General features: G+C 35.7%; 1 protein-coding gene across 3 annotated transcripts in view; it reads left to right on the top strand.

The window, feature by feature from the left end:
* The first annotated feature begins 444 nt into the window (after window positions 1–444).
* The window catches only part of LOC128241791 (uncharacterized), a 41,235-nt gene continuing 30,087 nt past the window's right edge, over window positions 445–11,592 (top strand). Inside the window, exons 1-3 of one of the 3 annotated variants that reach the window (XM_052958874.1) lie at window positions 445–719; window positions 5,208–5,330; window positions 6,765–10,139. In XM_052958874.1, coding sequence (XP_052814834.1) covers window positions 579–719; window positions 5,208–5,330; window positions 6,765–9,530 — 3,030 coding nt within the window. In that variant the 5' untranslated portion in view covers window positions 445–578 and the 3' untranslated portion in view covers window positions 9,531–10,139. Of the gene's footprint in view, window positions 720–2,895; window positions 2,996–5,207; window positions 5,331–6,764; window positions 10,140–11,592 lie in introns of those variants that run through there. The other 2 variants (XM_052958875.1, XM_052958876.1) reach the window with 2 other exon arrangements.

Raw genomic sequence — 11,592 nt, 5'->3', positions numbered from 1 at the left:
TTAAACATGATAAGGCATTTTTTTATTCAACCTATATTCTGCGCCTTTAAAAGGTTAATAACATATTTACTTAAAGATGCACTCTTACTCAGGCCCAAATAAGATATATCACATAAATACAAAATGTTTTAATTTAGCGAAAGGCATGAAAACATATCGAAAACAATGGTTATTATGAAGGATACTGAGTTTATATGAAAGAAAGGTACAGAAGACACGGTATTTCTACCTTATTAGACGATAGTTGATCACTGTAAATCTTTTAGAACTCACCATTCATTTAATATTTGTGCGTTTTCAGCCATTAAATACACAGTAATTATTTTCCATAAATGCATTTTTAGTAGTTTACCTTTTATCACCCAAAACTTATATTTGATATACCTGGGTATGTATTGATTTCAAATACGAGTGTCACTTGAATACAATATCAAAATGATTCAGAAGCGTTAGTTCTCAGGTACCTGTACCGTGGGTAATTTTCATACATTTAACTAGCATTATCTTATGGACATAACTAGAAGAGGACTTCATAAAAGGTTAACACTCAAGCACCTTTTCTGTAAAACAATATTATAATGGATTTGAACTGCTGGTGCTCTGTGCTTTGTTGCTTGAGTTTTCTGTTATCAAGAACAGATGGGAATTGTGCGGGTAATCTTAACATCGGAGAGGCTAAAATACCAAAAGGAATGGATTTGGCGACTTACAAAAATACGGTATTTAGAATAGTGTGCCTATATTTGTTTTAGATCTATTTTACAGATTCATTATTAAGGAATGAACTTGATGACTTACTAAAATACGGTCTTTTGAATGCTATATCTTTATTGGTTTGATATGTATTTTACAGTGACTGTTATTTTATGCAAAAAACTCCTTGACATGGCTTTTTAAATTATACTTCTATTACCAATTGAATGCCGAAGGTAGAAAGCTGCACACGGGATCGGTAAGTCTCTTTTTTTTAGTGGTGGTGTTAGTATTTTATACTCCGGGTCTCGGCGTGAGCACATTGAAGGATACCAATAGTGACAGTTCAACCACCGCACACTTATCCTGGGCAGACTTTATCTGGCGGTTAACCAGCGCTAGATGCCTTCATCTCTGCAAGGAACTGGCAACTTCTGTACATGCCAGGGGCAGTGCAACAGTGCGAAAAGTAGAAAGGATTGCATAACGAAAACAACAGGAATGACCAGGTCCGGCCGGGAATTGAACCCGAGTAGTCCGATTCACAGTCCAACGCTCTATCGATTGAGCTAACCGTGCGGACTAAATACTCTTATTAAATCCATGCCCAAACTTGTCATCATTGACACATAAAATGAACGAAAATGATTGTATCGATCAAATATTTTGTTCACATTTTACACGAAATTGTTGTTTTTGATGTCTGACCCTTTTAAACGCGTATGAGTTCCTTTCATTATTATCTCAGATGTTTCATGTATTTAAATCAGTAACCGATAAATATAAAGAAAATATAATATACACAATACAATTTTATAAAGTAATCAGTCCAATCACGTTTTCCAAAATCTTAAAAAAAAACAACATTTCAGTTTATATTTCATCCGTTAATTATATTGTATTAACAATATTTGGCCGATTGTTTAGAACTAATACTTATGTGAAAAACTGCAGACACAAGCTCAGTAGCAAAAAGTTTAAACATAAACCCGGTAAAATGGCACTGGGTAAACGCCAAAGACATAGAACACGAAAACAAAAATTCACACAAACAAGAAACATGTGCTTGGGGCTTGGTGCCTTCATCTCTGCAAAGCACTGATAACTGAATAAATTATATTTAGCAGCGTGATTAACGACGACATCGTTGTTAACTTTTAAATGCAAAGTTTTTCATGATGTGTATTTATATTAAAATAAAACAAGCTTAGCTGAAACAGTCTTCTCAAACATTGTTTAAGGCCTAGTTTAAGCCTTCTATAAGTGAGGCCCCCCCCCCTAAAAAACCGTGTATTTGTACAACACCTCTGTTAATTGATCTTAATCTAATTACCTAATTGTCTTATCAGATCTCTGATCTGAGTATCCTGCTGTGCAGTTTGGGGTGTTTTATGATAGAAATGGACCCTAAATGGCCCAAACATTCCTTAAACTAGGCCTTTAAGAACACTGAGATCATAGGTGTATCAATAAAACTTCCAGAAAAGTAGCGATTTGATGGTTAACAACGATGACGTTAACAACGTTGTTAACTTTAACAAAGTTCCGAACAATCGGCCCATTATGTGTTCATTGAAATACATGAATAGGGTGGGTTTACGTATTTCGTGTATACTTGTGTTTATTTATTAGAAGATGAATTTCATTTCATTCTTGAATGTCAATTGTGTACAGATCTTTGAAAACAATACTTAAAACATCTCAATATATCGCACCGAATATACCTATTGTATGCAATATTTAAAACATCTTATTATACCGCACCGAATATACCTATTGTATGCAATATTTAAATCGCAAAATTATTTTGTAAACAGAAATCTTGATACTGTAAACAGAATCCTTGCCATTAATTTGTGTAAAGCAAATGACTGAAAAGAGAGAAATGTATTTTATTATGGGTAATATTGTCAACACGCTAAAATGCAACTATAATGATGCTATAACGTTTGGTCGCATGATTTGGTGTGTATATATATTCAATTTGTTCAGTTGCTATATAAATGTATTGTACATGTCTTGTTAAGAAACAATTTGTTATTGAATTAAGTATACTCATGTGCATTTTTTGTCTAGATGTATTTTGAAATGAACTGTGTGTGCGTTGAGTATCGCCTAATATCGCTATTACACTCTTTAAGCGTCAAAGTTTGATTTATAACGCATCTATATGGAAGTTTCGACTTACGGGTACTTTGACTTTTTACTTTTGACTTTCGACTTATGACTTATGACTTTTGACTTATTACGTTTGAGATGCATGCCTCATCTCATGATGGCGGACAAGGAATATTCAGAAGAAGTAAGTTCATTTGTCTTAGTTTTTTCTTGTATTATTTGCGAAATAATTGAAAACAAAACATATATACACACGTCCGCGAACAGTGTGTTATTAATTTGCAATTAATTCGGAAAGAAGAGTCGAAAACACTTTGTTTGCATGGCACCGTTCATGCAAAACACCGGCACAAATGGTGTTTGGTTTTTATTTCTAATGTACTAGAAAGGAACACTTGGGATCCTTTTCCACAACGCTATTTGGGCAGAATTCAAAGTTCACTGAATACTTTGACTTGTATGCACTGTCACTCCATATAGAGCTTCCCTCGAATAGAGCTCCCCGTGTTTTTCTTCTGTCACAAAGTGCACAATGTAGGCCTTTCTGTAACATATTCATTTCAGGAACAGGGAATCTTTGCTACATGTGTAAGCTCAATCTGACATATCTATAAATGAAAAGCCTAAATATTGGATCGGGTTTTAAACCCACTTATATCAGCATTGTTTGTTGCCGTTTGCAGTTTCAAATTTGTAATTTAAACTATCGCATTTCATCCGTGGTTCATCCGTCCGTCCGTCCGTCCTTCAGTCCTTTCTTTAACAAATTATTGGTATCGCAACCCGCAAGTCGCAAGAAACTACTGAGTATAATTCAATGAAGCGTGACCACCATCATACAGTACCATATTAGTTGCTAGAATAGCGTTGCTAGGTCAATGGTCAAGGTCACATTGACCTACCTTTGAAATCGTCGTATATTCACTGGAAATAATGTATTGATTTCAATGACACTTGGTCCTAATTGAAAATGGGTCACTGAGTCAAAGGTCATCGTGAGCTGATTTTGAAATAGGGTTCTGCTCAATAACTGGTAAAAATGTTCACCTGAAGCGCCTGTAAAGAAAGCTCTACATAAGGAACTAGATAGATTTAATTATAGCGCACTCAATTGTTTTTGGACTGGGTTCCTAAGGCCGCGTTTGGTCCCCTAAGCCCTTTGATCCAAAAAATATATGATAATAACACGAACACTGTCAACGGTTCCGGCCATTATTTCACACTTAATGCTGTATAAACACGTCCTTGCTAAATTATGTACGTCCCAGCCATATGTGACAACTATCAAATAAGCTGTATGTGGGCTTTCAAATGTTTTTAACGAATAGAGCTCCCTTTTAAAGACAGCACTATTCGTTGAAGTTCATCGAGATCCCGTGTAACTCGTTTCGATGGGACCTCTATAGGGTGTGACAATGCACACTTAATCAAGTTGATGAGGAATGAAATAAAGCTAAAGGGCAAACAGTTTAGCATTGTTTCGAAATAGTATTGGGGCGGTTTAATCTTTTGTCCGAGGTCTTTCGCTCTTTGTGAAGGTAAATTTCCGATTGTTCGCTTTCAAAAGGCCATAGATGTGAGAATTTCTATGTTTTGTAGTCCCTTATATATGAATATGATGTAAATTTATATGCTTCTTCAAGAGTCTACACTTAAATTTTCAGTACTTGTTATAAGTCTGCTACTTGTAAGGAAATAGTTTCGTCCTCGTCAGTTTCGTAACCAGAATGCAATATTTGTATCCTCGACCTTTCGTTCGCGATTCATATTTTGCTGTTTCGTCCTAGATGTTGTTAGTTCCCTTTTATTTAGGTGGATTACAGTGGTGTACTAGTGTACTATGCTTTTTCATGTGAACTGAGTATAATTTGGTTCCTTAAGTCCTGTTTATAGATCTATGAAACTATTGATACTATCAATAGATAAATACCTCTATGTACTTGACTTATTTAGTCATTTGATATGCTTAAACACCATTTTAATTGGATTATTACAGCATATTGAGCTTCGGGCATTGGGGATTATGCGCCCTTATAGTATATATTTAATAGGTTATCGGGCTTTCTGGTAAATGTGCATTTCTTTCTTTTTAAGCTTTACGACAAATAAACCTCGGACTAACCGTTCTCGTTATTACCTTCCTCGTCAGGTTAAAGCATTATGATGCGGTGCACAACGTTTACCTATGTTGTTTTAGGAAAACCGTGGCTGGTCTGTAGCATATGCCTTTAATAGTTCGAATAGTTACTCTTTTTTTTATATTTCCGAAGAAACCGAAAGGAGCGTGTTGTGTAATAAAATAATAATTTATATATACATGTAACTGGTCGTTTCTTTCAGAATTCAGATTCTTGTTGAATGTCAGATGTACAGCTAATACACTTCATACTTTGCAGGAAAGACGAGAGCGGATTAAAGCAGTAATTGAAAATATTCGTACTCGTAGTAAAAAGCTGAAGAAGAAAGCTCTGGTGCCTGCTACTAAAAAAGTCAGTGAGCCAAAAGAAAAGGAAAAAATGGTAAATATGTCTAAAAATAGATTTGTCTTGGTACTGGCAGGGGAACGACTTACAATAACAAGGTATTCTTTATTGGAAACCACTTTATTAGCTCCATTTTTTGATGAAAAAGCGGAGCAATTGTTAACACTGCAACTTTTAATGAATGTCGTTCGTTGGCAAAGTCAGGTAGAAACATGCACTATCTCCTTATCTAAACAGAAGATTGTAAGCGGTGCAAATATATATAACATATTTCATAACTTGAAAACCACTGGATGGAATTTGATATAACTTCATACAATGGTAGAGCTCATGAGAGGAAGTGAAGTGTACAAGAACCATAACTTATTTGCTTAATTACTGAGTTATTTTCCTTTGTTACTTTTCTTGTCCGGAGCATAACTTGAAAACTACTGGATGGAATTTCATATAACTTTATACATGGCGGTGGGGAATATAGTTGTCCTTCAGACTGCAATCTTGTTAATTTCTGTTTTGTAGAACTTTGCATACAATTGATCTATAATAGAAGTTATTATAACACATATATAATATGCCATTTCTTAGGATTTTTCACTACAACTGCTAATACTACTACTACTGTTATTGATGCTGCTATCGCTCTGCTACTGCTACTACATCTACTACTTCTACTACTACTAGAACTACTACTACCAATACTACTACTGCTTATACTACTTTTACTACTACTGCTTCAACTACTTCTACTACTACTGCTGCGGCTTCTACTTCTAATACTTCTTTTATTACTACTAGTACTACTACTACCGCTAATACTACAACTACTACTATTTGTACTACTACTGCTTCTACTACTACTACTACTGCGGCGGCTTCTACTTCTACTACTACTATAACCTTTACTCCTACTACTACTTCTACTACTACTACTACTACTACTACAGCTGATACTACTACTACTACAACTACTTCTACTACTTCTAATAATACTGCTTCTGCTACTACTACTACTACTTCTACTACTAGTACTACTACAACTTCACTTCTAGTACTACTAATACCACCACTACTACTACTACTACTACTACTACTACTACTACTACTACAATTATACTACTACTACTACTACTACTATTGCTGCTGCTAACTACTACTACATGTACTACTACTACTGTTGCTACTGCTGCTGTTGTTGCTACTACTACTACTACTACTACTACTACTTCCATTACTACTACTACTACTACTTCCACCGTCTACCGTTACTAGCCCTACTAGCGCTATTACTTCTAGTACTACTACTACTACTACTACTACTACAACAACACAACAACAACTACTACTACTACTCATACTACAACTGCTACTGCTTCTACTACTTCTACTACTACTACTACTACTACTACTACTACTACTACTACTACTACTACTTTTTCATTTAGGACTACATGTTCTACTTATTTCATTTAGGATGCTGCAGGACAGGAAAAGAGAAAACAGAAACCTAACGGCCGTCATACTATGTACAAGCTACATATCGGATGGCGCCATTACTGTCAAGGTGACTTTAGACAAATTACATCAAGACGAGATGGGGGCATTCGGAAGATGGAATATAATATAACGGAGCCTCAGTCAGTGGAATCAATAATTGAAGTCGGCAAACGTTTATTTTTTCCGAATGGAAGAAATTCTTTTGGAAATTTAAATGATATGGAAGTGAATTTAACTAATTACAGCGGTGAGAAAATTGAACGCTTCTGCAATATAGATGAACAACCGTGTACATTTCAAGAATTTTTGAAGTCAACAGGAAGGTACTCGTCTCAATTCCATGTTTATCTTTCGACGAAAAGCATTACCTATGATAAAATAAAGCCACTGGAAGAAACAAGTGAAACGAGTTATCTTGCCAACAGGAAGACAATACAAGGACTGCATGTACAGTATACTAAGAATGAAACATCAGAATATTCAGGAGACACCTCAATTATCACATGTCATAGCACAAAACAATGCAGGGAATTATCAGGTATTCCTGATGACATAGACGATTACGACCCTCTTGAAGATGGTTATAATGTAACGTATCTGGCTGTAAATGATAAGGTTTACATGGAGCGAACTTCGTCTGGCCTCAGTTTTCCACAAGACGTCGCTGGACAAGACAGTGCATATATATTTCATGGACCTAATGAGATATGTGGAATGAATGAAGGCAAAGTTGTTTTAGGCGTAGTAACAAACTGTTCTGAAAACGTTAATTACACATGGTATAAGGATCAAAGCATATATGCAGCAGGGATTAATCTCATGTTGATACATACAAATGACACTGGTGTCTATAATGTAAAAGGCGAAACGTTGTACACCTTTGAAGAGAGTGTTGAAATAGCTTTGCCCGCAACTACAGATAGATATGACATGGATATGCGAATCGACAGCGAGGTTACTGAAAATCTGAACACCACACACTTTGGCATAACTGCTGATTTGAAAGATTGCGTTTCTAATACAGCAGCTACAGATTCTAGCCTAGACATGGTTAAACAAACGTTTATTGAAACAAGTGATTTGGGTGAAAATGATGGTAAAGGTACACACAGTTTAACAACAACAACTTTTATCTGTGACAAAGATGGCACATGTGCAAATGCTGTATCAGCAGCTTGTGAAACAAGTGTATTCTGTGAAAAAGACGGCATAGGTGCAAACGCTGTTTCAACATTTCTTGAAACAAGTGTAATCCATGAAAGAGATGCCACAGGTGCAAACGCTGTTCTTACATTTCCTGAAACAAGTGTAATCCATGAAAAAGATGGCACAGGGGCAACTGCTATTCCAACAATTCCTGAAACAATTCCTGAAACAAGTGCAATGTGTGCAAACAATGGTACAGGAACAAATACTATTTCGACAATTCCTAAAGTAGATGTAATCTGTGAAAAAGATGGCAAATGTTCAAAGACTGTTCAGACAATTCCTGCAACAAGTGTAATCTTTGAAAAAGATGGTTCAGATGCAAACACCGTTTCAACAGGTTATTTCTGTGAAAAATATGGTGCAGCAGTAAACAAAGCACCAACAGTTACCGAAACAAGTATTTTGATCGAAAATGAGTGTACATGTTCAAATGCTATTTCAACAGTTACAGAAACAAGTTTTTTGGGTGATGTTACAACTGAATTCTTAGATATTTCAACAGGATTTGTGGATTCTGTGGAAACCAGACTGGACAAGGATGAAAATGAAAATGATATTAAAGCTAAGCTTACTGGAAAAAACTCAAGAAAGAGTATGGGTTCTTCTGATAATTTAGTTGCAGAGCAACCACCAGTTAAAAAAGGGTTTACACAGTTGGATGCTAATACTGACAACTTAAATGTAAGGTTTGGAGACTTCAAATTATTGGAAAAAATAGGGGAGGGTGGTTTTGGTGAGGTTTACAAAGGTGAATATTTGGGAACAGATATTGCAGTGAAGAAAGTTAAGATAAAACGCATGAAAGTTGTGAAACAGTCAGTGTTGCAAGAAGTTGTCACAAACAGTCATCTTAGGCATCCAAACATTGTTCTACTGATGGGTTACTCGATCAATACTGACTGTCTCTATCTTGTCACAGAGTTCATTGCAGGTCCAAATTTGGATGATGTGCTTTTTGCTGACAATGAGTACGAATTTACTGTGCCTCAAAAACATGCAGTGGCATTGCAAGTATGTCAGGGTGTAGCATATTTACATAATCATAATCCAATAGTTATTCACAGAGACATTAAGCCTGAAAACATTTTGCTGACGAGAAATTTGGAAACGGCAAAACTTTGTGACATGGGATTGTCTAAGGTGAAGGTAATGAATACCATGACCAAAACAGTTGCAGATCGCAGAGAGACACAGCCAGGAACTCCAGCTTATCAAGCTCCAGAGATTCTTCTGCGAGCTAGGAGAGGCAGAACACAAGCAGATGTTTGGAGCCTCTGTTGTTCATTAGTTGAGCTCTTTACTGCCAAAACCATATGGGACTTGACCAGTGAGGATGATGAAAATGACGACTCTGTCCAGGTTATAATCCGGGCAATGCAAAGAAAGGATATGCCACATGGGTTAAGTAATTTAGACAGGGAGCATACCCTTTCAGTGCAGCTGAAGGCTGTTATTCAGAAGGGCTTATCATACCAGATTGAGGACAGACCGACAGCATTAGACTTTGTAGTTGCGCTAAAACATGAACTTTAAAGAAATGTGATGAGCAGCTCAGGACCATCATGGCCCTCTTTATCAGATTGACGATTGTTTAGAATGCCCTGTGCAATTAGTAATGTACATGTAGCCTCATTTGGCTATTATATTGGAGGTTATTTTCCCTAACACACCTCATATATCGCATAATACTGGTAAGGATTTATATAGATCTTTGTGTTTTGTGTTAAAGATAATTAACGTTTGAGACAAGTGACCTTTATGTTATTCAGTAGAAAGACAAAAGGGTCCATTTTCTCATGACGGCAGGTATTTGTTAAAATGAGGTTTCACACAATCCGTTTACACAAAGTTATATCTTTTAACATTATAGATCTGATTTAAAGTGCACTTGTTACATTTGCACACAGTGTAAAACAAGACCAGTTGGCTCTTATAGGAGCCCTTTGATTCAGGTATACAGTGTTTGAAATGTTACCGTTAAAATCGTTAAAATACATGTATACATAGAAATCGTTAAAATACATGTATACAAAATACAACAGTAGACTTGTTCATTAGTTTGTTGCAGATAAATAAAAAGGACCATTAAAAGTTCATAAAAGTTATTACGAGTTATATCCATACATACCTTAGAGACAACCTGTATAAATACCTACTTTTGGAAATCATTTGAACACTATTGAGACTATTCCATGAGAGCTTTTAAAAGTTGTTCTGCAGTCAAAGTCATCGGCATTATTGTAGATGTTGTCAAAGTCTGCATTAGCAATACTCAAACTCTTTGGCTTACATGTATATTGTTTTGTATATTTGATCCTTTCCTCAACACCAGCGCCTCTGGACGCCTCTGAAATATCAGATTTTCGAAAATGAAGCATTTGACTATATGGAGCCTATGCTTGAATTCAAATCATTACTTAAGTTTTAACTTAACTTTAAAAATTGTAAAAGTAGAGACAATGATGAAATGATCTAAAATAAAGCCTGTTGTGGAAAGGGTTCATTTGTACAAAATGCCATTAATTTGTGAAATTCATTGTAGCAATTTGAAACAATTCATTGTAGCAATTTGAAACAATTGAGTTACATTAGTTAAACAAGAGTTTGTGAAACACAAATGCCCCCCTAAAAGCAGATATTTCTTTTCTAATGTATGTCAAAGATGGCCAAGATTAAACTTATAAAAAGTAGGTCAAATGTCAAGGTCACAGGTCAAAAAGGTTGGTATGTTTGCATATATCATGTCACAAGCAATATATACCTATAAAACATGAAAAGCCTTGCCATCAAATCACAGTACTGAATGACCTTCACCTTTGACCTACTGACCTCAAAAGAAATAGAGGCCATCTACTCATCATCAAGTACCTCCCTAGCAAATATTAGGACTGTAAGGATGGATGAGTTATTGATCGGAAATCATTTGGTCAGAATTACAGTAATGAATGACCTTGATGACATTGACCTTTGACGTACTGACCTCAAAAGAAATAGGAGTCATCTACTCATCATCCCGAACCTCCCTACCAAATATGAGGACTGTAGGTTTAAGGGCTATGTCATAATTCGAAAATTATATTCCCTGGCCTAAACTGTCTATTCTAATTTGTCAGCCTAGTTCTACGATATCGATAGTAAATATCCAAAACAGTGTTTCTGCAACCTGACAATGTTGAATGGAAGGTATCTGCATAATGTTAGCCTCCAATTACGACTAATTACTACCGGACAAGCTAAAACAATAGCTTCCGGCAGTTGCAGGACATCTACCTCACCCCAGTGGTATCAATAAAAAAATCACTAGATAATATAAGACAGATACACTATCTACAGTCAACGAGAGTTAGATTTTGTAAAAGAAACTGATATAACCTAGAATCGCACAAAACGACTTTGTAAACAACCAATTTTCTCTTGAAATGTTTGAACTTGACCAAATTTGTTTATTTACAAAGTTGTTACAAAATATAATAAGGGTATTCTACTCATTACCACGAACCTCCCTAGCAAATATGATGACTGGAGATGAAAGAATGGACGAGTTATTGATCGGAAACCATTTGGTCAGAATTACAGTATTAAATGACCTTGATGA

This window comes from Mya arenaria, chromosome 7 (assembly GCF_026914265.1).
Source record: "Mya arenaria isolate MELC-2E11 chromosome 7, ASM2691426v1".
Classification (NCBI taxonomy): domain Eukaryota; kingdom Metazoa; phylum Mollusca; class Bivalvia; order Myida; family Myidae; genus Mya; species Mya arenaria.
The sequence above is the reverse complement of the archived record's forward strand: the minus strand, read 5'-3'. Positions and strand labels throughout refer to the sequence as shown.